This window comes from Octodon degus, unplaced genomic scaffold (assembly GCF_000260255.1).
Source record: "Octodon degus isolate 3935 unplaced genomic scaffold, OctDeg1.0 scaffold00173, whole genome shotgun sequence".
NCBI classification, from domain to species: Eukaryota; Metazoa; Chordata; class Mammalia; order Rodentia; family Octodontidae; genus Octodon; species Octodon degus.
Window position 1 is genome coordinate 2,198,421 of NW_004524749.1, and position 26,434 is coordinate 2,224,854.

General features: G+C 42.3%; 1 protein-coding gene across 2 annotated transcripts in view; it reads left to right on the forward strand.

The window, feature by feature from the left end:
* Positions 1 to 24,680, forward strand: part of Papd5 (poly(A) RNA polymerase D5, non-canonical) — a 62,050-nt gene extending 37,370 nt beyond the window's left edge. Inside the window, exons 2-12 of one of the 2 annotated variants that reach the window (XM_004643389.2) lie at positions 7,341 to 7,464; positions 9,298 to 9,344; positions 10,933 to 11,053; positions 11,761 to 11,868; positions 15,674 to 15,802; positions 16,509 to 16,722; positions 17,878 to 18,004; positions 18,101 to 18,204; positions 18,302 to 18,489; positions 20,389 to 20,553; positions 22,002 to 22,351. In XM_004643389.2, the coding sequence (XP_004643446.1) occupies positions 7,375 to 7,464; positions 9,298 to 9,344; positions 10,933 to 11,053; positions 11,761 to 11,868; positions 15,674 to 15,802; positions 16,509 to 16,722; positions 17,878 to 18,004; positions 18,101 to 18,204; positions 18,302 to 18,489; positions 20,389 to 20,553; positions 22,002 to 22,178 (1,470 nt within the window). In that variant the 5' untranslated portion in view covers positions 7,341 to 7,374 and the 3' untranslated portion in view covers positions 22,179 to 22,351. Of the gene's footprint in view, positions 1 to 7,340; positions 7,465 to 9,297; positions 9,345 to 10,932; positions 11,054 to 11,760; positions 11,869 to 15,673; positions 15,803 to 16,508; positions 16,723 to 17,877; positions 18,005 to 18,100; positions 18,205 to 18,301; positions 18,490 to 20,388; positions 20,554 to 22,001 lie in introns of both variants that reach the window. The other variant, XM_004643390.3, reaches the window with a different exon arrangement.
* Positions 24,681 to 26,434: the final 1,754 nt, after the last annotated feature.

Genomic DNA, 26,434 nt, shown 5'->3' on the forward strand with positions numbered 1-26,434 from the left:
CTCTGTCTCTCTCTCTCTCTCTCTCTCTCTCTCTCTCTCTCTCTCTCTCTCTCTTTGGTACCAGGGATCAAACTTGGGACCTTACACTTGCCAGGCAGGTGCTTAGGCCACTGAGCTATATCCCTGGCCCTATTTTATTATAATTTTGTTTTGGCTGGGCATGGTGGTACATGCCTGTAATCCCGCTTGGGAGGTTGAGGCAGGAGGATTGCTATGAATTTAAGGCCAAGCTGGGCAAGGCCAGCCTGAAGTACATAGTGAAACTTTATCTCAAAAAAACCAAAAAAGTTTCATTGTTATAATTTCTAACTGTGCTTAATTTCTAAATTAAGTATTTTCAGAGACACATATGTATAGTGTAAAAACCTAAGTTCAATATTATCCATTGTTTCAGACAGAGTGAGTCCTCCATGGATGAGAGAGAATGATCACATGTCCCCCTTATTATATTTGGTTAAATACCAGATGAATAAATGACAGTTGAACAGAAAAAAATAAGTAAATAATCGGAAGAAAATTGCTAGGTTTTTAAATTTTTAAAATTTCTCACAGACTATATATGTTAGAGCAGTTTAGGTTCCTCGTTAGAGCTGAATGGAAAGTAAAAGCCTTTCTCATAGCCGCCACGCCGCCACATGCACAGAATCTCTTCTACTTCGTACCTCCCAGAGAGGTATGTTGTTTACAGTTAATGAATCTGCAGTGACATATAACTGTCAAATGGTCCATGGTTTACATCTGGGTTTATTCATAATGACCATTCTATGGGTTTGGATGGAATTTCACTGTCCCAGAGTTCTCCATGCTCTGCCTCCACACCCCTGTCAAGTGCTGACTCTTGTTTCTACAGTTTTGCCTTTTCCAGAATGTCATATATTTGGACCATAGTTTAGATTGGCGTCTTCCACTTAACAGCATACACAGGAAGATTCCTGCTTGAGAGCGTACTTCTTTTTATTGCTCGATAACATACTCCATTGTATAGATGTGCTGGTGTCCTTAATTTACGTGAAATAACTCTGGATTACTGCCAACTGTTGACACTTATACATCAGGCTGAATTATCCATTCACTCTTACCAAGGAACAGGATTGCTTGGTTGTATGGTAAGAGCATGTTTAGATGGGGGGAGTGTTACAGTAGGTGTCACGTTTTGTTGGTGATACTTGGAATTGGACCCAGGGCCTTAAAAGTATGCCAGGTAGCGGCTGTTCCACTGAGCACATCTCGAGCCCCTATGTTTAGTTTTGTGAGAACGTGCCAAACTGTTTTGTAGAGTTGCTGTACCATTTTGCACCCCTATCATCAGAAAATTAAATTAGATTTCTAAATCTAAAATTAGATTTCATTCCAAATCTTACCCACCATTTTATATTGTCATTGCTGTGGATTTTGGCCACTTTGTGTGTGTGTGTGGGGGGGGTACTAAGTAGGCTCTTGAACCCAAGGCCTTTATGCTGAGCTATATTTCAACTCTTTGCATTATTTTTTATTTTTCTCGTGGTACTGGGGCTCAAACTTAGGACCTTAAGCTTGCCAGGCAGGCACTTAAGCCATTGAGCTATATCCCCAGCCCCCTTTTTAATTTTTTAAAGCATTTGTTTCCAACTTTATTTGTGAAAAATAAAAGAAACATGTATCAAAAGAATGTACAGATTGATGGAGGTGGACAACCAGTGATAACTATCAGGAATCATCCCTTTTAATTAAAAAAAAATATTTGAGACAGGGTCTCAGTAAGTGGTTAAATTGCCTCGTTTGGGCTCCAACTTGTGATCCTCCTGCCTCAGCCACCTAGTGTGCTGGGTTTACAGGTGTATGCTATCATGCCTGGTGAGCTTTGGCCACGCTTATTAAGTGTATAGTGGTATCATTTTAATTTGTAATTTTCCTATCATTTATGATATTAAAGATCTTTTTAATATGCTTAGTTGCTATCTCTCTCCTTTTTTTTTTTTTAACAGAGTCTCACTGTGTATTACAGGCTGACCTTGAACTCTGTGTAGCCCAGGCTGGCCTTGAACTCATGGTGGTTTTCCCTGTCTCAGCCTCTTGAGTGCTGGGATTACAGGTGTTCACTTCTATGCCTGGCCTCCTTATTGCTGAATTTCAAGAATCCTGGGTGTATTTTAGATACTCGTCTTAAGAATTTATTCTTAGAGAAAAGTTAGAGTTAAGTGCAGATACACGCATTTAACAGTGAAAAATTGGAAGGAATTTAAATGCTCAACAGTGAGAGGTTGGTGACTATTTTCTACCCATCAGTGATTTGTCTTGTTCTTCTGATAATCTGATATTTTTCTGTTTCATAGTTTTAAAAAGCCTTTTGAGCCACTTAGAAAGGCAAACTGGGAAGCAAAGGTTGAGGCTGCCGGCCTGGTGACTGGGTCAGACCTGCCAGCATTCTTACCTGCAGGCTTTTGTTGTCTTTATCTTTTGTCATTAAATATTTGTTAATAATTGGTGACAGCTGGCATTTCCTGGGGGTGTACGGTGTGCTTAGTAAACAGTGACCTCTGGACCTTGTGACTTGCCTGTGCAGTGGCTCTTGGGAGTGAGGCCACCTGCCTTGTCTCTGTGCTTCTGTACTTGTTCTCTGGCCTGGGGAGGGTGTGACAAGGGGCTGTGTGTACTGAGTAGTGTCTGTTCTGAACATTAGCCCTTCTGCCAAAGAGAAAGAAATGGCAGTGGAATCGTGCGAGTTAATTTCATTTTAGCCAGTATGTTGAACTACTTCTTACTGGCATTTGGACCTTGTAGCTAAGGATAAGACACAGCTTCATTTATTTGTGTAGGGTTTTTCCCCATTTAATGATTTTACTTATTTGCAGTACTGGAGATAGAACCCAGGGCCTTCGCTCGGAGCTGTTCCCTAGCCCTGTTTGTTTTTTGTTTTGAGACAATGTCTTGCTCAGTTGCCAAGTGCCCAGTCTGGGTTTAGGATCGGTCTTATAGGTTTGGGTCACCATGTGCTGATCCACTGGATAAATGTTTGAGGACCTTCCATTTGAGATCTGTGTGTATTAACTAAGCTCTCCCTCCTCTTGAGATAGTTAACCAGAGATGCAGAATGTTGCCTACCATTTTTTAGGCTTTCTAACTTTTTGGGTTTTATGGGACAGGGTCTTCCCATGGAGTTTAGACTGGCCTTGAACTCATAGTGATCCTCCCGCCTCAAGCTCCTGAGTACTGGGATTATAAGTGTACACCACCATGCCCAGTTTAGGCATCCTAACTTTACCCAAATTTGGTTAGGTCTACTCAGAGTAGTGGGGGAATTCAGAATTTTTCCTGGAAGAGGAAAGAATTATTGTGTAGAATTAGGTTTGGTAACTCTTCAGTGATGATTTCTTTTCCTTTCTCCCTTTACCTAATATGTACTACAAGCAGCCGTAAGGTTGGGTGACAGAAGTGGCATGAGGGGAAGAATTCACCCGGGCTCTTGTCATCTCTGTTCATAAGGGGAGAGAGGAGAGGAAATGAGCTGAAGACTCTTCTGAAAGCTGTGGTCCAGAAATGAGCAGCAGGAATGTGATGGCGTTTATAAGGAATGTTCTCTCTAGGAAAGCAGGAACAGGGACCTCGTAAGAGAAGAAAAGAAACTAGAGCCTCTGCAGTCTAGGACACAGACAAGTGTCCATCAGTTCTCTGCTCTTTATTCCTATGTCCTGTCCAGGGAGGGGTTAACAGAAACATGCCATCCTTATCCACGAACAGCCCTTTTAAGTAAGTGCCTGCAGCTTTTATGTGAGCTAGAGCTGTGGGCTCTCTCTTCCCTTTTAAATAATTTTCCATCATCGTTCATATTTTGCCCCTCCTGCTCCCCTTTTAATCTTACAGGAGATTGTGAGATTATATGGAGCTATAGATTTCTTGTTTGCAGATACAAGACGGGGAGGGTTTTTCTTTTCCACGCTGATGCTGGTGATCATCCTATTTAGTTAGGCAAGGCTTTTGTCAAGTGACCTGATGTTCATCCCATACCATGCAGACTTTAAAACAGTGTCTGCAGGGCCGAGGCTTCTGCCCTGTGGAGTTGGATGCACTACCCTCTGGACAAGTGAATATATTTTCCTTCCTGGAGGCCCCTCACTGGTCACCTATCCTCAAGCTCTTTGGGGTTTTTATGGAAGCTTCGTTATATAGGTCTGATTGGTTAAACTTCTGGCATTGCTGATCAACTGTAGGCTACTACTACCCTGCCCTAGAGGTCGTGTGTAGTTGAGTCCCCATCCTGCCATCCCTGGTCATTTGTATGCAGAAAGGTCTTGATCACTTTGGCAATTCTGAGGACTTGAGTTGTATACCAGAAAAGGGGACAAAGACCAGTTTAAATTTTACAGCTTTACAGCATAGTATTTTGGTTATGCATGAGTTCAGATCACAGCAGAGCTGTGCTTCACAATTGAATACATACACGAAACAAGGCTTGGTGTATGGTGTTGAGCAGTACTTAGTAGAGTCTTGCTGAGTTTTGGGTCAAACCCGTGAGCACTGAAGTTTTCTCTGCAGGGCTATATGCCATCAGGTATAAATCTATATCAGCACACAGAAGCTCCTCACAAAATGTCTCTGGTCTCTGATTTGTTGAGTCATCTTGTCACTTGTGCCAGGCAAAGACAGATTTAAACTATGAAGCAAACTAACAGCAGTAACCCTGTTCAGTCAGGAAGCCCCACAGAGTATTTAAACATCTATACTGAAAATTGACTGCTTGTGTTTGACCTTGTTGTTAGCATGTTGCGTGTGGCCAGTCACCTACAGGAGGTGGTGAGGTCTGTGGGTGTACAAGGAGGACCACGGCATACCTGAAGGGGGGCCCTTTGTTCTTACATTCAGATACCTTTTTCTTTAGTAACCCTGCACTTTGCCTTGTTCCGCTGCCCCCTTTTCTGGTGTGGCAGACATAACACCAATAAAAGATGATGGTTTGATTAAAAGATTATGTGTGGAGGATAATTCTGCTTTAAAAGTTTATTTTAAAACTTAATTTCCCTCCAACTTATAATGAGAAACCTAGAATCCCAGCACTGAAAGCAAATTTTAAGTTGTTTTCTAACTTTTCATCACATTCAGATACCCCTTTTATATTGGGTCTTTGTTTGTCTTGTGATCATCAAATTTCCATATTTACTCTGACAGCGAGAGGACCCCTGGACCCTGCAGACACCCCTCTCCTTCTTGGCAGTGGGGGCCCCTGGAAGCCTCTGCTTTCCCCTGAAGCGTCTCCCACAACAACTTCAGAGGAGCTTTTCTTTTCATTGCTGGATGGAAATTACCCAGGGCATGGATCAGGCTTTATAGGCCCATTCCCTGCTAGGGCCTGAACAGAGGAGTTCAGTGATGTTTAGGGAGTGGATTGTCCTCTAGTTTCTTATGAACATTAACTTAGCGTTGAGGTAAAAAAAAAAAACCAAAAAAACCTTTTTGCCTGTAATTGAGTTATAAAAATGTGTGAGGGACTCTGGAGTAGATGTAGTCCAGCTTTGGAGATTTTTTTCCCATTGGTTAGAGTACAAATATTGTTGGTGATCTGGTTTAGAACTGCGAATAAACTGAGCTATAGCTGACTGTGCGGTGAGTGAAGGCGTCCTGTACGGTTTGCTTGTGGTCTCCATTCTTGCGGGCGGACCTGTGCTGTATGTACAGCTTCTTGAAGCTTTCTTGCTTTTAGGTACTGTCTGTAAGAAACAGAAGGATGATAACCTTAGAGCAAACAGTAACGTTTGGGAACCTTTAAAGCACAACAGCCCAGCCCAACCCTAGGAATTAAAGCTCATGAGGTGTCCAGCAGCACTGAAAATACCACACTCCATGGGAATGGCTTTCTCGTGTCACCTGCAGAGCTCGGTGGAGTTTTAAAGTCCAGATCATTGCGCTGTTGCATGGCAGGCTCCTGCTCGCAGACCCACACGCAGAGGCCACAGAGCACTGAGAACCATAGCCACATGTCCAAGGGAACACATAGCTCCCAAGTTTTTTGACTCTAACGACAGCATCGAAACAGACAGGAGCTATTGATGGCTTAGTCATATTTTGAAAGGTATCAGCATTCCATGTAGCAGAAGTTCTACCTAGAGGAGGTTGCAAAATCCTTTTTGTTTTCTCAGTGTTCCTAGCTTTTCCCTCTAGAGCCAGATGGTTGCCCTGGCCCAGCTTCTCCCACCCCACCTGTATGTAGCCCCCAACCAGGGGGTGGCCCTCCGGGGACCTTTTCCTACTGAGAGCCCTCCATGGTGTCAGGACTTCGTAAGGAATGCTGTATCGACCCCTTCAGCCCCACAGCATTGGTTTTATTCAGCTCATTAGCAGCCCACTTGTCCTGCTTCCTGGCCAGTACTGTCCTTGGCCCATTCTTCAGCTCTGCCCTCAGCCCTGAAGCCTGGCCGTATGTCTGCATCTGGGACATTTTTAGGGTCCCTTCCTCTCTGGCCACCGTCCAGTCCTGCAGTCAGTCTGTCTCCCTGCACCCAGTCTCTCCTTCCTCCCTCAGAAACAGATGGCTCACTTTTGCTACAGGGGAAAGCCGAAACTCATTCTTTCTGCACGTGCGTACGTGTGTACGTGTGTGCATGAGTGTATATGTGTGTGTGTACATATACATACATGTGTATTGATAAGGACTGAACCCAGCGTCTCAGGCATGCTAGGCAAGCACTTTACCACTGAGTTGTTCCCCAGCCTCAGACAACCTGGGCTTCTTAGCCTGCCATTCAAAGTGTGCCAGGCCCACAGCCTGCCGTCCACCATGGGTGCACCTTCCTTCGCCCCCCAGCGTAGCCCTGCAGCTGGCTGCTTGTCTCTGACCTCTTGGTCTCTGGGAACTGGGAGCTCTGCCTGGAGCTCTTGTCTGCCAGCCATTCTTGCAGGCGACTCTAATGTTCCCTGGCTGACACGTTCACTTGACCCCTTAAGTAAATGCCATGAAAGACCATTTTTCTCATGGTGAGCAATGGATTGCAGGGAAGCAGTGGGGGGCGCATTGCCCACAGACCCCCTGGGTACCGTCTTCTTGCTTGGTACCTGCTGGATCGTAAGTGTAAAGGCAGAGACCACGGCCTGCATGTTGTTTTGTTTTTCTTTTTCAAAATGTCCAGCAGCCAACAAATGCTCCATGCAAGGAATTTCTTACTTTATTTAATAATTGTGGCATTTTTGATTAATCCCATATATTCCCATCTTAGCTTAGCATGTGTTATAAAATTAAAATTGAGGTAAAATCTATAAATATAAGGTCATCAGCTGAATTATCTTGTAAGTCTTAATTAGAGAAGGTTACTTAAAGTGATTTCTCATTAGATCAGCCCTGCTCATACTCACTTTTCTGCTTTTGTCTTTAGTCTGCACGAAGAAATCAGCGATTTTTATGAGTATATGTCCCCAAGGCCCGAGGAGGAGAAGATGCGGATGGAGGTGGTGAGCAGGATCGAGAGTGTGATTAAGGAGCTGTGGCCCAGTGCTGACGTGAGTGCCGCCTTGCTGGCTTGGGCCTAGGATGGGGTTCTGTCTGGGGTATGCGGTGGAGCGGACTGGTGGCTTCTCATGTGGAGACCTGTATGTGGCAAGTGCTTTTGTAGAGTAAGGGTCCAATTAAATGTTTTTCTTTTTTTGAGACAAAGTCTCTCACTATGCAGTTCAGGCTGGCCTTGAACTTTGTAACCCAGGCTGCCCTCAAACTCACGGTGATCCTCCTGCCTCAGCCTCCAGAGTGCTGGGATCACAGGTGTGCGCCACCACACCCAAACTAATTAAATCTTAAGAGTGAATACTTTTCTACCGCTTTTAGAATTTGGGGTTTGGTAATTTATTTATTTATTTTAATTATTTTCATTATCTGAGATGCCTTAAACTGCCCCCCCCCCCCTAGTGCAGAATAGCAAGTACTGTAAAGGTGAACTAAATTTAGGGATCATTGGAGTAAAGAGAAAAAAGACAAATCAAACTTCATACTATAGTTGTCTATTTGCTGGATGTAAACCCTTCGTAATTGTTTTATTCCAACCCATCAGTGTAAATATTATAGTTGTATATAGCTAAACAAAAATATCTTGTCAGAATTTCTTTTTTCATTTTCTTAAGTTCATTTTCTTGGGCAAATGCAAGCGTGTCTTTCCTGCCCTGTCCTCTGTTTTGTGGTCTGGGGATTGAGCCTTCTGGTCGTTTTTATTTTTTCGAGACAAGGCCTCACTCAAGTGCCCCGCTGGGCTTGAGCTTCGCTGTCTTTCTGCCTCAGCCTCCCCAGCTGCTGGGGTTACAGGTGTTTGCCCCCACATTCTGCTCTGTCTCTCTGACATTGTTTTTCCTCAGACTGACCAGACAGTGTTTGCCAGCGATTTCTTTGCTTATTTGGGGGTTTTGTTATTGGTACTAAGTTAGCATTTTAGTTTCTAGGGCTTCTTTGAGGATCCATTCTACAGTTTTGTGCAGAGAATGTATTGTTTTAGAGTTCATCATCTTTTCTTCAGTAGCATCTTAAAAAAACGCTGTCCTGGAACAGCGTAGAAGCCAGGCAGGTCCGAGAAGCCCACTGATGAGACAAGCTTCAAGTGTGACATGGGGAAAGGGAGAAGGGGCAGCGGCCTCTTTGGCTGAGTGGCTGCTCTGTGCTGCACTACGTTCTGTCTCCTGTGTGACCTGAGCAGGTTCTGTCCGAGGCAGTGCTGGGGTCAGTGACAGTGGCCAGACATTTTTGACTCCAGTGACTTGGGAGGCGCTGCTGACATCTGGTGGGCAGAGATCAGGGCCACTGCCGCGTGCCCTGCTCACTGGGGTGAGCGATTATTGCCCACCCTAAGAGAGGAACTTGAGGCTGTGGTTAGGTTCGCAGGAACTTTGCATCTTTTCTTCATTGCCTTGCATCCCTGCCCAAGTCCCAGTGCCCTCCGTGGGCCGAGGTGGATGTCGCAGTGTATGGCACTGCGTGTGGTTACGAGGGCAGCACTGTTACTTCTGGAGCTGGCCCCAGGCCTTGCCTGTGCTGCACTGAAGTAGCCGGACCCTAATGTAGTGACCTGTGAGACCGCCTGTGCTTGGAGAGCAGAAAATCAAGAATTTGTGATCCTGCTTACAGTGTAAGGGAACTGGCCTGAATATTAATTTTTAAAGTTTTTTATTTTAGTCTCTTTTATATTTTAACCTGTTAAGCGCTGTTGTTCTACATGTGAGCCTTTGTGAGGCAGAATCCCTGCCTCTGTGACACCGCCTTCGGAAGGTGCGAGGGAGGACCAGTAGAGGGCAGCAAAGCCCCGTGTTTCCTCCCAGCCTCATTGACGCCTTGCTGTATCTTTTCTCTTTCAGGTCCAGATATTTGGAAGTTTTAAAACTGGCCTGTATTTGCCTACTAGGTTAGTACATTTAAGAAGTTTTCAAGGGATTTAGCATTTTTCTAGTGTTTCCATTTTGGTCATTGAATGTGTAAAGAAAGAAACAAAACCAATGAGGTTTATGAAACAAACTCATTTACTTGTATTTTATTTAAATTACTTTAAAGTAGACTTATTTCTGAGGATCATATCAAGGCAGACATCGTCCAGAGACATGTAAAAGGGAGCACAAGCAGTGGAAAATCAGGTGGTGACAAACTTTAGAACCTGACCACTGCGCAGAGCCCTGCTCGCCCCAGCACCTGGCTGCTGCCGTGGATGGGGCGCATTACTGCGATGAGTTGCCAGGTTGCAGTGTGGAGTGGACGTACTCCCGGCTGGAGGCCTCTTTTTTGAGTGAGGAATTCGTGGAACTAGCTGTGGTTTCAGCTCACAGGTTCCTCACTCAGATGTTCAGGTCATAAAGCTCCTTTCTGAAGAAAGGCTTGGTGTTTTTAGACACTTGTTCCATTTTAGTCTGCTCTAACAAGGCTCTCCTGACCCACAGCCTGGGCGGCCCCCTCTTTGGTGATGGTGATGGTGATGGTGATGGTGATGGTCCCCTGAAGGATGACTCCTAAGAATTGAAACGCGGGGGCGCTGGCCCTGCCCCAGCGTGCACTGAGACAGTGTCTTGAGACTGGGCGTGGTGGCACATGCCTGAAATCCCAGCACTTGGGAGGCTAAAAACAGGACGATCACTATGAGCCCGATCTGTATAGTGAGAACCTGTAGACCCTGTACTAAATACATACAAAATGAAACAAAATAATTGAAACACTGTGGTCTTTACAAGGGAAAAACATTCTTTTGTGCTTTTGATTTGCACCTGATCCAATCCACTGTCTCCTAACAAAGTGTGTTAAAGTGGAGGGAGGTTCCCATTTTCCACTCTTCTCTGACCTTCAAACACCACAAAACATTCAACTTCAAAGTCCATTAATATCACCTTACTTAGGTTCTAAGCTTCAGCAAAATCTAAAAAACATCAGTCCTAAAAATTAGTTAAATTTTATGAACAGGTAGTACATTTACCATAGTGTAGATTTGGAAAAGACACGAAAATAGTGAGACTGGAGAGTCTCAGTCCTGGTTTTGTCCCTTGTTCTCCTCGGAACAGCTCCTGGCATCAGTTTCACACAGGTCCTTCCAGAGACACCTGTACGTGTGAAAGGAGGGGTGTGTGTGCTTACACACTGCCCTGCAGCCTGCATTTTCTACCTCATATGTGTAAGTCATATTAGCCTCATCCGGATAGCACAGTTTCACATTTAGAACCAGAAATGTCTATGAAGAAGAAACATTGGTCAGTTATTTGGAGGTTTTATTTCTTTCAAAATCACCCTGTCTCCTGAGCCCTGTGTTCTGTGAGGTGGCCGAGAGGAGAAGGTTGTTAGACTCTTTAGCCTGTGCTTCTCAGTGAAGCACGGTCGCCAGCAGAGCGCTGGTCCTGGGGTGTGGGAGGAGAACTAGAGCTCAGGGCGCTAAGCCGGAGTCCGTAGTGTCTGCGTCAGGCTGGACGTGCGGGACCTGCTGCTCACGCCCCTTTGCATCTGCTTTCTGTGCTCAGTGACATCGATCTCGTGGTGTTCGGGAAGTGGGAGAACCTGCCCCTCTGGACCCTGGAAGAAGCCCTTCGGAAACACAAGGTTGCAGATGAGGATTCAGTGAAAGTTCTAGACAAAGCTACTGTAAGTTCTTAGCATTTCATCTTTAAATCTATTTGTAAATGAACCTTAAAATTTAACTTCGGTGAGTGCAGTTGAAGAGTCAGTACTTTCATTCTGTGAGTGTCACAGTACTTGCGCATAAAAGTGCTCTTTTTATGAAACAACTTACTCTAATGTATATTTAAGAGACAATACTCATTTTTGTTATGTGATTTCAGAATTTGTAATTAATTGCCAACTATTTGCCAGTTAATGTAACGATATAAAATGATGTGTCTATTTCACTATAGTAATCACTTGTATCTATAGCAAGATAAATACATCAAAACTCCTTCATGTTGTAGACTGGAAATATATACAGTTTAAAAATTAATAAATATGGGGCCAGGGATATAGCCCAGTGGCATAAGTGCCTGCCTGGCAAGCTCAGCATCCCCAGTTTGATCCTTGGTAACACACACACACACACACACACACACACACAAAATCTGTTTGGACACTAAAACAAAATTTCTATTGATGACAGTTATAAAACGCATTGCATAGGTTAAATGCTAAACTAAATATGTAATGTAAATTATCTGTAGATGAACACATTAACTGGTATTCAGAACACTCGGTCTTTTTATGTTCTCATGAAAACATGGAGACTTCAAAGCCCGAAATCTTCCTTATCAATTTGGTCATTTAATTTGTGTATTTTACCTTTCTCATTCTTCTCTTTCTAGGTACCTATTATTAAATTAACAGATTCTTTTACTGAAGTGAAAGTTGATATCAGCTTTAATGTCCAGAATGGAGTGAGAGCCGCAGACCTCATCAAAGATTTTACTAAGGTCAGAGACACTGTGGAGTGTGTGTGATGAGATGGTTGGGGCATGTGGCTGAGGGTAGCTTGTGGTGATGTTCTGTATCTTGCTGAGCTATTTCTATATACATGTTGCTGACAAGTAGTTCTAAATATGTACTTCTTGTCATGACATACCATTTATTGCCATAATGGCTCTCAAGTAAAGGCTTTTTTTTTTTTTTTAAAGGCTAATAAATTGGGAAAAAAAAGTGATTCTTTCTTTGCTGTGCACTTTTGTTTTCTTTTTTTTGATTCTGCTTATAATGATCAGTAATTACAGTACGATGTAACCTTGGAATCAAGAGCTAAGGATGCTTTTGAAGAAGATCTCTGTTGTGGATTCTTATGGTTAGTTGGGCTGAGATCACGCTGTTGCTGACTCCTGGCTGTTTTTAATCCCCAATAAGAGTTCAGGCTAAGAACCTCCCTAGGAGCCCCTTCTTGATTTTAATCCCAGGTGACTTAGAAGGTGGTGCCTACAGGTTTTCTTTTATCTTGAAATAAGATTATTTTTATTGTTCTGATTTCTTCAAAAATAGGGCAAATTTTGCCATCATCACCTTGGAACATTTGGGATACTTAAAACAGCTGGCAGCCTTCCCCTCAAGCTAGAAGCACGAAGTGATGTGGCTTGTGTAGGATGTTTTCTGTCCATTCAGAAGTGCTATAGTTCTTTCCTTTTTTAAAAGGAAAGATATTAACTATATAATATCATAGACATCTTTTTTTCCATGAAAATATACAGAGCATAGAAAATCAGAAAAGGGGAATATCTGTGAACCCTCTCATTTGGAGATGTGCTGTATGTAAGTTTTCCCTTTCCTGAAAAAAATTTTCTATACCTAAAGGTTTTTTTTTTTTTTTTTTTTTTTGGCGGTACCGGGGATTGAACTCAGGGCAAGTTCCTGTTCTACTGAGCCACCTCCCCGACCCCGGGGAAAAAAAAAATTTAATGTTGAAAATAAAAAACACGAAAAAGCCAGGAGTGGTGGTGCACACCTGTAATCAGGAGGATCATTGTGAGTTTGAGGCCAGCCTGTGCTACAAAGTGAGCTCAAGGCTAGCATAAACTGCCCAGTAAGACCCTGTTTCAAAAAGACAAAAACACAAGAATTGCATGATATCAAACTTACATGCATGATGTCATAATAATATGATGGTGAAAAGCAATCTTAAATGATCATAAGCAACACCCTTCACTCAGACTTGCCTCGGGAATCTATGCTCACAGGTGGTGTCCGTCTTCTATTACACCTGCCCAGCTCTTTGCCTTCCCATCATCCAAGGCTATTCTACCCTGCTGATTCTTGGTTGCTGCCATTGCTTTATTCCATATGCAGAAATCTGAGGAGACCTAGGAGTGGGAAAACTGTTCACTGCTAGTGTGTGGCAAATAAGATGCTGAAGGCGTGGGTATGGTCCTGTGCTGTGAGTGCCTTTTATTGTGTTGATATTTGTGAGAGGCTTCTGGCAAGCAGCTTTTGAGAGTGAGTGTGATGTCAGAATGTAGCTTTGTGTTCCAAGTTTCACTTCCCACCTTTGCTGAACTACCTTCTGACTTGTAGCAGTTAAGGCTGTAATCATAGCCTGATAAAAATTCTTCATACTCGGAAGCTGTCTTCCTTGCAAGGCAGTAAGAAGAGTTTGGATGGAACTTTTCCTACTGCCCTATTTAGTGAGCCACAGACTTAGATTCAACCAGATTGTGAGCCACCTTGTACCTCAGCCCTCTTTCTAAGTTACCTTCAGACATTTTCACTCTCTAGCTTCTCTCTGCTACAAGCCAGGTACTAGTGCTACATCCACCTATAGCCATGGAAGGTGGTAGTTTCACCTTGCTCTAGTGCTTCAGTCACACAGTTGCCAAACTGGCCTGCTAAGGGTGAAGTACAGCCAGTATTTTCTGTGGCAGGTTGCAGTGATTGGGAATGAATTGCAGATCTAGAAAACAAAATTATTGTCACTTTGACCATTGAAAACCAGAATGAAGATAAGAATTTTGTGCTTTTTAATGAGTTGCTTGAAAAGAAGTAAACAGCTGTTGTGCTGTGGTGCTTCATGCAAGTTCTGTGCTACAGTGCAAGAACCTAAACCCAGCTCAGCTAGTTAGTGGTGTATGATGTCAACTTCCAGACCCTGTTCTCTTAACTTGTGGCCAGGTACATGCACTCCACCCCTGTATAGGCCCTGCTTGCATACAGTGTGTCCCCTCCCTCTCCCTCCTCTGAGTTTCTGCTTATTAATCACATATCAGAGGAGATCCTAAAACTACCAATTACACAGGCATCTAGAATGGTTTGCAGAGGCCTCTTGTTTTTGGACCCAATTTGGAAAGAGAGTGTGACTACTGGTGTAGTTTGCCCTGTGGTTGCAGTTCAGCCATCTCAGCGCCTGAACTAAGATAGGAATTACATTGATCTTTCTCTAGTCCCCATTCTTTTGTTCTGGTGGCCTAGATGAGCTTTTGAAGTATATTCAGCTTTTGAATTCAGCATAGTTGTCAACTGGAGGATTTTGGGCCATCTCCAACGTTAGTTGGTGTGTAAGGGAACCATTTGGTATGACAAGCCTAACTAAGGATGTACTGCAATGACTGGGCCATGTATTTTTGTGTGTGTGTGTGTGTGTTATTTATTTATTTATTTATTCCAAAATTTTATTGATAAACAGCAATGAGACAGTTTCAAATCAAATCGGAAGTACAGTTTCAACAAATAACACACTGCATATATTCTTCTTAGTGGTTAATTGCTACACAAGATGCGGACTTGAGATCCTATTTACAAACACCATTAGAACAAATCATTCTATTCATTAAGAGAATGCAACTATATATCTATCCTAACCACTTTGAAAACACATATACAAAATGGACATTCATCTGTATACCCTATTTTTTCTAAATTCTGTTATTGAATATTATAGGTGTGTAAACTCAGCAAAATATTCTAAAAGAGTCCAGTAGACCATAATAGCATTGGGTCTTCTGTTTAACTGGCAATGTCAGAAATTATTGACCTGAGTCCCCCATAGCTCAACATAACAGCATGGCTTTACTTCCTATATTTCATCTTCATACTTTTCTACTGGATGGATAAGACCAAGGTAAAGCAGGACCTGTGCGATAAGAGTTGTAGCTTTTTGGTCTGAGAAGGTCAGTGAAATCTGGGCCATGTATTGATATCCCAGATTCATCCCTGAAAAAGGTAAGTTAGCTACCATGATGCCCTTTCTAGCAAGTGTGATGACCATGCCAAACAGCCTTGTAGGTAGTTTTGTGTACCTAGTTGCTTCCTCCAGAGATAACCCTGGGAGAAGGCAGGTTTTGGGGACATGAGCTAGGCACATCATTACCCTGTGAATGGCACTGCCAAAATGTGTTCAGAGGGCCATGTTCCTGCCCACCAATAGTACCTTGCTGAGCCTGAAACTTAAAGACCTGGAGCTCATTGAAGGGAAGCAGCTGGTACATGAATGCATTGTCAAAGGAACTCCTGCCTCAGGACCCTCTCATGGGCCCAAATAAAAGGTTTTTCTTTGAAAAAAAAAAAAAAAAAAATGATCATAAGCAGATGCGTGGAAGCAAAATTTCAGATCTGAAGGACATGTGCAAATAAAGTTTTGGGTTTTTTTGAAAAGTTAAAAATTCCTTAATTTTTTATTCTTGGTACTACTACCACAATTTACAGGACAATATAACTGATCAAATAAAAGTTTTATTGGCTGTTTAACTAATAGTTCTTTGGAAAGAGACAATATTCACTGAAAGTATAATTTTGTTTTGTTTTCAGAAATATCCTGTGTTGCCATACCTGGTTTTAGTATTGAAGCAATTCCTATTACAGAGGGACCTTAATGAAGTATTTACAGGTGGAATTGGTTCTTACAGTCTCTTTCTAATGGCTGTCAGTTTCCTCCAGGTAGGTTGTGCAGGTGTGCCACGCTGGAGTGCACTAAAGGAAAACTCATCGCTTTAAGAGACTTTCCACTGAAGATGTTAGCATGCAGTCACACGGCTGCCCCGCCTTTGGGAGGCTGACGCAGAGGGGTCACAAATTCAAGGCCAGCCTGGGCAGTAACAAGACTGTCTCAAAATAAAATAGGACTGGGGCTGTAGCTCAGCCCTTCTTGCATTCCATGCCCAGTACTACAAAAAATAAAAAAAACACAAAGAACAAGTTTGCCATAAGTGTAAATGGTAGTCTAAATGAAAAAAAGAAGAGTGTCTTCTGAGCAGCTAATCGGGGCAAGGAATGAGAGCTACTGTGGGGTGGAGGAGCTAGGAGTCTCGGTCTTCCGTGGCTTGGAGCACCAGGTGCCAGCGACTGCTGGAGTTGGAGGACACCCCCACCCCGTGCGGGGCAGGCCAGCCCAGTCGGCGTCCTGGAGCAGGGCTGGGCCAGCCCAGCCTTGCGCGTCCCCTGCCCTGCTTCCGTGCCCACAGGGTGGTTGTGTGGAGTCGCTGTGAGCCGCAGCGCAGCACGGCTCCTCCTGGGTGCCATCTGTTGTGCTCAGCCGGGAGTGTTAACAATAATACTGCTGATAGAAGTGAAGATGTTGTGTAAACACCTCCCCTCCAATCATTTAGAGAAAACCTAAGATAATTTATTTTTTTCTCTCTTTTAGTTACATCCCAGGGAAGATGCCTGCATCCCCAATACAAACTATGGTGTTCTCTTAATAGAATTTTTTGAATTATATGGACGACACTTCAATTATTTAAAGACTGGCATCCGGATAAAGGATGGTGGTTCTTATGTGGCCAAAGATGAAGTACAGAAAAATATGCTAGATGGGTACAGGCCATCCATGCTTTATATTGAAGATCCTTTACAACCAGGTATTGAAATTAGGTAAATTTGTGGGCACCCACACAGGGCATCATCAGCCTCCTTCTAGCTTAAATTTTCTTTAGGTGAGGAATGAAGGATAATTTCTAATTATGGTTTTTTAATCAATAACTCATCAAATGTACCAAATGAAAGGACCCTCCTCCCCAAATCTGCAAACTCGTGGGTGTGCTGGTGGTGACTTGTGCCTTCAGCAGGTTAACTAGGCAGCCACTCACTAGGTCCACATGTGCCTCTACTTTGGTGGAGTTTTCCTTTTTCTGTGTCCTTTGTGGTGATTCTAAGCAGTGTTCGCTCAGTCCTCTAGGAGATGCTCTGAAGTCCTGAGAGTAGGTGTAGTGTATGCCTTTGAATTCATGAGCGCAGGGGTTAAGGAGACAGTATGTATTTTGTAGTGCGCTTCTTTTCTCTAATTTTGCAGTCCTCCTGTGCTTTTTCCAGCTTTGAGTTAGCTTGAAAGTGAACAGAAAATAAATTTCTTTCTTGTTCTCATGAATTTTGTTTGTTGGTATCTTAGCTTTTTGGGACAGTATTATTTTCATGTAAGTATAAAATATGTGGGTTCTGCACTGTTGGATTTTATTAAAAGTGCTTTTAGTCATTTGCTTTAATGTATAATTTTGAAGATAAGGAGAAGGAGGGAAAAGATAAAATAACTGCCTGGGAGCCATTTTCTGGCTTACTGAAGTACATTTAGAGCACTGATAGTTCTCTAGGTATAGTCAGTGAACTACTCAGCAGGAGCTGGCTCTGTCCAAATGCATGACAGTTGCACTTTTTCAGAACTCATAATTTAAGGTGGGAAATTTGTATTGATTGATCAAAAGGAAAAAAATTGGAGTGTCTTTGTTGGGTTTGTGCCTACGAGGGAATAGGCCATTACTTCTTTTGTTTACATGGCTGTTTGCACATGTGATGAGAGAGTCCTTATTGGAGCCAGAAAGCACATAGGCAGCTCCTGGCTATGCCATAGTATAAAATACTGACCGCACTTCAGCGTGTGGAGGGCCGAAGGAGAGACTGGCGGCTCAGCTTTGTGGGGGGCACTCCCCTGCTCCTAGATCAGTAGCAGAGGGCTGGTCAACGTGTAAATCCTGTGACACAGTGGTCAAGCTTACTGCTTTGTGTGCACATCTCTTTTAAAGGTAATGATGTGGGAAGGAGTTCCTATGGGGCCATGCAAGTGAAACAGGCCTTTGATTATGCTTATGTCGTTTTGAGTCACGCTGTATCACCAATAGCAAAGTACTATCCCAACAACGAAACAGAGAGGTAAGAGTTTCACTAAAATCAGCTTATTGGTTTAGATTGCTGATGGCTTCCTATCTTCAAATTAATGTGTCCTTCCTTTCTCTTAAATACCCACAGCATATTAGGTAGGATAATTAGAGTAACAGATGAAGTTGCTACGTACAGAGATTGGATCTCCAAGCAGTGGGGCTTGCAGAACAGGCCGGAACCCTCATGCAATGGTGAGGTTCTTTTCTGCTGACTGAGTCTTAGAGGCTTTTCTGTGTTGTGTGTATTTAATGGGAAGAAACGTTTTCCAATCTTTTGCCACTCTTTCAGGAAATGGTGTTACCTTGATAGTAGATACTCAGCAGTTAGATAAATGTAATAATAATCTGTCTGAAGAAAATGAAGCCCTTGGAAAATGTAGAAGTAAAGCTTCGGAATCTCTTAGTAAACACTCTTCAAACTCTTCATCAGGTCCGGTGTCATCCTCTTCTGCTACGCAGTCCAGCTCCAGTGACGTGGTGAGTGCGAAAGACGCAGACTTGGGAACCTTGTGCTCACTGTCTTGCTGGGTTAGTCATCTGCAGGGCTAAGGTCACTTTACTTATTGCTGGAAAATTTTAATAGCTTTCATATTTGTTCTTTTTTATTAGTATTTTCTTCTGAAAAATTTCAAGCATACAGTGAAAGTGAAAGAATTTTATTGGTCTCTATATTTACTATAGATTCTATTTATATTTTACTCATCGTATACCTAACCGTCTGTCCATCCCTCTGCCTATTAATTCCTCTTACCTTGGTCCATTTTAAAGAGATTGCAGATACCAGTACACTTCTCCTAAACTTCTGTCCTGCACATTGTTAGCCAGACTTCAGTGTTTGCTTGTACTGTTTGCTTGACATAAAAGGAACCCAAAAAGCACATTTGCATTTTATTGAATGTATTCACATATGTAACCCAGCATGCCAGCAAGTTATATAATGTTATCCTCACCTGAAGAAGAGTGTTCTTAGCCCGTAGTTCTACAGGGAAGGTACTGTTCAGATTTCCAAACACCGTAGGTTAGTTTTACCTGTTATAAAATTTCATATATTTCAGGGCCAGCGAGATAGCTCAGCGGACTAAGCTCCTGCTTTAGCAAGCACAGGGACCAGGGTTTGATATCTGCTCCTACATGCCATGCCAGCCCTGCCCCTGGGTTTGGTTGCCCATCCTGCATGCTGCACCAGCCCCATCCCTGGAGCACACAGAGCCAGCAGCTGAGTCCAGGCGTAGTGGCACACACCTGTAATCCCAGCACTGGGGAGGCTGAAAACAGGAGGATCACTATGAGTCCGAGCTGTGTAGTGAGACCCTGTATCAAATATATAAAATTAAGGGGAAAAATGATATATTTCATGCAGTATATATTCTTTTTTTAATGAAGTTTCTTTCAAAATAATGTTTTTGAGCTTCCCAATTTTAAGTTTTTAAAAGGTGAGATATAATGCACATATCATGAAGCTCACCATTAAATGTATAATCTTAGTGGTTTTGAATGTATTCATACTGTTACACAGCTATTGCTATTCTAATATTTCCAGCAGTCTTAAAAAGAAACCATTTCTTAGGCATCTGTCCTGTTTCCTCCTTTCTTCAGCCTATAATCTACTTACTATCTCTATTCTTATTAAAATTCAAACATCAAATATATATATATAATAAGTTTTCTTGATTAAGGTAAATTTTTGAGTTAAGGTTTAAAATTCCCTTGTTACTGTGTTTGGATTTTTGAGCTCATTATGTGACACCAAGAAGAATGTAAAGGACATCACTCTATGTCATTCTTAATGGCCACCTGTCACTAAGTCATAGTTACTCATGTGCAGATTCTCTGGGTGCCTTGTGAGTCCTGGAGCTGCGCCCGGGAGGACAGAATGCTAAGCAGGGTGCAATGGGGTGAGGGTGGTGGGGTGGACAGAGACAGCCCCAAGAGGGAGCTTAGCACCTGAGACAGTGTGACTTAGATGCCAGGTAGTGTGCCTGGGCTAAAGAGAGGGGCAGAGACGGGCTCAGCCTGCTCACTGTCTCAGGTGCGCTTGATGGAAGAGATCTGTCAGTGCAAAGCTTCCAAAATTGAGCTCCTAAACCTGTCGCCTTGTGCCATGCTCTTAGCTTGGTACTGCCATGACTTGTTTTATGTGCATACAAACACACATCCTCCAGGACCTCTGAGCCCCTTCATGGCCAATTCCCAAGTCCAAGGTGGACAGTGGACTTGCTAATGAAGCCCGTGAAAAACATCCTTCAACAGTTTAAAGGAAACCAGAGTGACTAGTTTGGAGTCTTCCTCAGACCTCCTTACCTCCTGGGTGCTTCAGTTTGAATACCGAATTTATCCATTACTAACATTTTTTGTAACTCATGTGATTTGTATTAGGATTCAGATGCGACACCATGCAAAACTCCAAAACAGCTGCTCTGCCGTCCGTCCGCTGGGAACCGAGTAGGGCCACAAGATGTGACCTTGGAGTCTTCTCAGACAGTTGGGAAAATGCAGAGCACCCAAACCACTAACCCACCCAACAGCACCAACAAATCTCAGGTGTGTGTAGTTTGTGTTTTTGTTGTAGTATTCAATAAAAAGTTAATTAGAATTTCTAACATGTGAACAATGGTTTTCATGGATTTAAAGATAACTCTAGGTTAAAGAACAAATCTGTTTTCTTTTAAGAAGTTCCAAAGTATGACTATGTTCTAGCAACAGGTTACCTTGAGAACCTTTATGAAACACCATTGCGACAGCCTGTGTGGGAATCTAGTGACTGGTCCTTACAGGTTGTCCCTGCCAACCCACCACATCTGTTATCATTGCTGGGGTGCTTGGGATTGAACCCAGGGCCTCCATGCATGCCCAGAAAGTTAAATTTTCCCCCACAGCTATAACCCAGTCCCCTTTCCCACACTGTCACACACTCAGCATAAAAAAATTGTAGAGGGGCTATGGCAGGGGTTATTCAATGTCTGCTTAAGCATTCTTGAGGCCCTGGTAACAACAAAAAGAGGCATTAATTAATTAAAAGTTTCATTGTCTTAGAAATAAACTGTCTATGAAAAGGTACTGCATGACTTTATAATGGTGGTGTGCATATCTAGGAATGATCTTACTGTTTTTAAATACATCATACCTTTTTGCCTGTTTTGAACCTATCATATAGCTATGAATTGTGGTCACGGATTAACATTGGCTTTGACATAAACAGGCCAGAGACATGCCTTATTTGTGTTTTAGTTACTTACAGTTATTAACTATAAGTAATAAATCAAAGGGAGGGGATGAGGCCATGGATACTGGGCCCTGGCCTGAGGCCCTGGTCCTCTCCTAGTACAGCTGGGATTTTGAGAAACAGAGACGACTGGCTCATCAGTTACCTTGGGTCTCATTTGACTCATTGCGTCCCCTTTACTTCCACAGCCTCGTCCATGTGTACTAAACACAATCCTCAGGAGAAATAGAAGTTAATGTGTCAGGGCTGATGGAAGAGACGATAACAACTGTAATGTGGTGGGTTGGCTGGGACAACCCGTAAGGACCAGTCAGCCAGATTCCCACACAGGCTGATGTCACAGTGGTGTTTCATAAAGACTCTCAAGGCGACGTGTTGCTAGAATATAGTCATGCTTTGGAGCTTCTTAAAAGAGGCTGATGGGTGTGAGGAGAAAAGGCAGGTGGCAGTAGCGGGTGTGGGAAAGGACCAACCAACCAGGCACATACCTCACATGCCCGCACACCCATTTGTGTCTGAGAGTTTCCCAGTGATGTGCACATTAAGAAGACAGGGTAGTAGTCTCTTTTTTAATTAGTGGTCTACTTTTCAATTAAAAATGTAAATTTTAGAGCTTAGTCAAATTAATCCTCTTTTTGCCTGCTAGATAAGTCAGCAGTCAGTAGACAACTCTAAGCAGCGTAGTTTTAGCCGTGAAAGCTCCCCTGAATGCAAGTGTGCTAACCAGAAACACTGATGTCTTCCTGACTGCTTTCTTTCTCCACAGCATGGATCAGCAAGGCTCTTTCGCTCTTCCAGCAAAGGCTTCCAAGGTACAACTCAGACAAGCCATGGTTCCTTGATGACAAACAAACAGCATCAAGGCAAATCCAATAATCAGTATTACCATGGCAAAAAGAGGAAACACAAGAGGGACGCACCCCTCTCAGACCTTTGTAGATAGTCGGCACTGTGCGATGGACTGTCTTCTGTGTGCAATGCTCTCACGCTCAGGACAGTTGCATAGGGACTCCTGGGACACAGTCAGGAGCGTCACACTGTTGAGACGGTGATTTAGCAACTGCGTTTTTCCCAGCTCGCCACGGAATGGATCATGGAGACTGACAACTGCAAAAACAGAAAACAAGCAAAACGGGGAAAAAAGCTGCTTATTTGATAAGTCGTATGCTACAACAGGGTCATTTTAAGATTTAAAGCTTGAATGTAAAATACATATATTTCTCATTGGCTTTATGCAGAGTTATAGGGAATAGTATTCAGTGTGGGTAGGGAGATAGAAATAAAACACAGTTTTGGAGGATGGGGTGGGAAAGGCAAACAGAAGTATCCTATAGGAAGTCAGATTCCAAAGGGGAAAGTGATCTGTGCATGGTTTTTTTTTTTAATATTTTTGCATATATTTACCATTTTATTGTCTGTATATATAGAAGACCATATAGGAAATTGATATTTGTAATAGTGGATTTGTTAATACTTTTTACATAACATTACTGTTTGAATTGTAAACAGATTTCTTCTCAGGATTAGTTTGAAGAGTAATCTGAATTGTCATCTTGGCATCCATATATAGGGAAGTGATTAGTTCTATTACTCAGTTTGTTTTCCTTGGCATTGAAATGACTTAATAGAACCCTTGTGACCTGCTTCAAAATTTTTTCCTCTCTAAAGAAAAGGTTTATGGTGGCAAATGACATTTATTTTATTTTATAAAAAAAAGAAAAAAGAAAAAAATGTACTATGTACTTTTGTGTAAACACTGAAAAATCTCTGGTCATCTCTGAGAACTAACTTGCTCCTGTTTTCTAGTGTGCTGTCATTTTGGGCAGTGGGCAATTACATGACTTCGTATTTGTTCCTTCGCAGCCTTTTTTCCTGCCCTTCTCTCTGTCTTCACACCAGCCCCAGCAGGAGACGCAAGGCCGCCCTCGTCTGGTCTCCTTCCTGGCGCAGAGCAGCCTCAAGCTCCGCGAGCTCTGCATGCAGCCCCCGACCCTGTGTGCTGCGTGCGCTTGTGGGTCTCATCTCTTACTCTTTCAGATTCATGCTTAACTACTGTGGGGGAGGATAACTGTAAACAGCTTTAATTAAATCATACTTATAAAAACTATTTTCTTAAACTCCACTTTATGCTTTTGGTATTGTCAGTCTTTAAAAATTAAATGGTCTTTGATAATGGATCTATTTTGTATTGCCTTATTAAGACCAAATACTTCTAGTCATCCCATTCTTTATCTTCTCCTTTCATGGAATTGTTGTCTTTAATTAAAACTTTTTTAAACATTGGCTTGTTTTAATCATACTGTAAAGCTTGGTTGTGGTCAGCTCTGAGTGCAAATGAGATGTAAAATTCTGTTATTCCTCACCTGTTGAGTTGGAAACTCAGCTGGGAATATTTAATATAGTAGAATGAATGTAAGTGACAGTTCTGAAAGTACTTGCTTCCAAGGTGAAAGCTCTTATGTTTAGCATCACTGAATGTGGCTTTGTTAAATACAGCCATTTCTGAGATGAGATTCTTTTATACACACACACACACACACACACACACACACACACACAGTACTATTGGCTTTTTAGGGATTTCTTTTATGTGCGTTTATGGAGTATCAAAGACCAATCAGACCACTAATGGACACACAGTGCAACTTTTTATAAAAGAAAATAATGTTAAAGTAAGACCAAAACTGATGTCATCATTGAAATTAACTATTTTCAATATGTTCGTATTTTAATTCACAACGGAAAAATGTGTTCCAAAACTGGAAACTCATAGTACTTGTGTAAACTGTGGATGATTTTAAATGTGATGTTATTTTGATGATGTTTTAAATTTTAGAGTCATGTTTTATTCTGATCAGAATTTTTATCAAGATGTTGAGCTTTTGTTTTTTGAAACTAGTTTGTCATAACATATTGTGCATAATCACAGTATTTATTTTGTAGGACTTGTGAATGTGTAGACTTATGTTTACTGCTAAGGGAACAATTATTTATAAAATAATATTCAATCCAGTATTAGCTGCCTACTTCAGACACTTAATACTTGCAGAGATCCATGTTACATTTACCACACTGAAGTTTTGTTTTCTTGGTTTTATTTTATTTTTTTCAGAATCACCCTCATTGTTGAAAGTAAATGTACTCTTAGGGTGCGAATATTAGTGTTCCAATAAGCATGTGATTATATTAAGGTGGTGGTAGCGGGAAGATAATCTTGATTCCATTGGGAATCTTAGGTTTTCGTAAATTTATTGGGAAAATAGTTTTTCCTGTACTGCTGAAGTTTCTTTTTGGTAAACAGTATCTTTCTAAAAGAAAAAGCATGAAGGAGAAATTGAGGTGTATATACATGTCCTCAAATGACCAGCATTGTATTCGTGAATACTGTGTATCTCGGAAAGAACAGTGTGGAAGCTGTTCATTTTTCAATCTGAAGTAAAATACTTTCAAGAACTTTTAGTTTGCCTGTTCATTTGTTTTGTACATTTCATCTCTGTATTTGACTCTTTATTTCTGTTTTTTTTTTTAATACTTTCTATGAGGATTTTGTGACTCTGTGGGAAATATGTCATTTAAATATTATAGTTCATCCACAGCCGTATGTCATAACTTGTAGAAGGGAATCTTACAAAGTCTGGTGATGCCATTTCCTGGCGACCCTGTGCGCCTGCCCAGTCTTAAGCATGAAAATACTGATTTGCAAGGGTGATGATGGACCAGAGAAATGTCAGCACAAAACTTGAGTGGGCATGTTTTTGATGCTAAAGGTAAAAATACATGTTTTTCCCTCAGTTATAATGTGCCCATGGAGTTTCCTGGTCTTTAGTGTCTTTTGTTTGGTAATGTGCTTGGTTTTCAAGCCTAGCTTTGATTTGATCTGTCTGTGATTCTTATATGTAATTGCCCTAAGTTTGTATCCTGTTTTTTTTTGTTTGTTTGTTTGTTTGTTTGTTTGTTTTGCGGTACCGGGATTGAAACTCAGGACCTTGCGCTTGCCAGGCAGGTGCTTATGCTACTGAGCTATCTCCCCGTCCCTGTATCCTGTTTTGAATGTGTTTTGCTTTTACTTGCATTTTGACCCTCTTAATACTTAGGGTATTTGATTTGGCTCCAGACATTTCTAGAAAGTGTCTTCAGAGAACAAAGCGAGGGTGGACTATGGGAAGAAAAATTTTTTTTTCATTGAATGATTTTGTTTCATGTTATTTTTCTTTCAAATTTTTATTAGTACCTATTTGGAGTAGATGATGATCACATTCATTTGGGAAGTTGGTGCGCGGACATAACATGTTTTAAGTCTGTTGTCCCCTTCCCCTATCCTCCCCACCCAGCAGGACCTCCCTCCCTCCCTGTGTGTCATCCTCATTCCATCCACCATGTAACACCAAGAGCTGGCTGTGTTTACCTGGGTGGGAGGGTGAGAGCAGAGCGCGATTCTGACACTGTAGGACCCTGCTGTGGTCTGTGTGCGTTGCGTACGCATCTTTAGTGACAGGGATATGTAGTTAGAAAGTTTCTCTAGAAATCCCTGGAAATCACCATGACTTGCTGATGTTTTTATTGTTTATAACTACGTGCCAATTTTAATTACTTACAGTTTGAAACTTACTGATTGCTTTAAGTGGGCCATGCTGGGGTATTCTGTTTTGTTGTGTTTGTCATTTTCTAGTACTTGAGATTAACGAGGCCTTCATGCTGGGCTATTTTGCCAGTTCACCCTTCTTTCCTTCCTTCCATCCTTCCTTCCATCCATCCATCCATCCTTCCTTCCATCCATCCATCCATCCTTCCATCCATCCTTCCTTCCATCCATCCTTCCTTCCTTCCTTCCATCCATCCTTCCTTCCTTCCATCCATCCTTCCTTCCATCCTTCCATCCTTCCTTCCTTCCTTCCATCCATCCATCCATCCATCCTTCCTTCCATCCATCCTTCCTTCCATCCATCCTTCCATCCATCCATCCTTCCTTCCTTCCATCCATCCTTCCTTCCTTCCTTCCATCCATCCATCCATCCTTCCATCCATCCTTCCTTCCATCCATCCATCCTTCCATCCTTCCTTCCATCCATCCATCCTTCCTTCCATCCTTCCTTCCATCCTTCCTTCCATCCATCCATCCTTCCTTCCATCCTTCCTTCCATCCATCCATCCTTCCTTCCATCCATCCATCCATCCTTCCTTCCATCCTTCCTTCCTTCC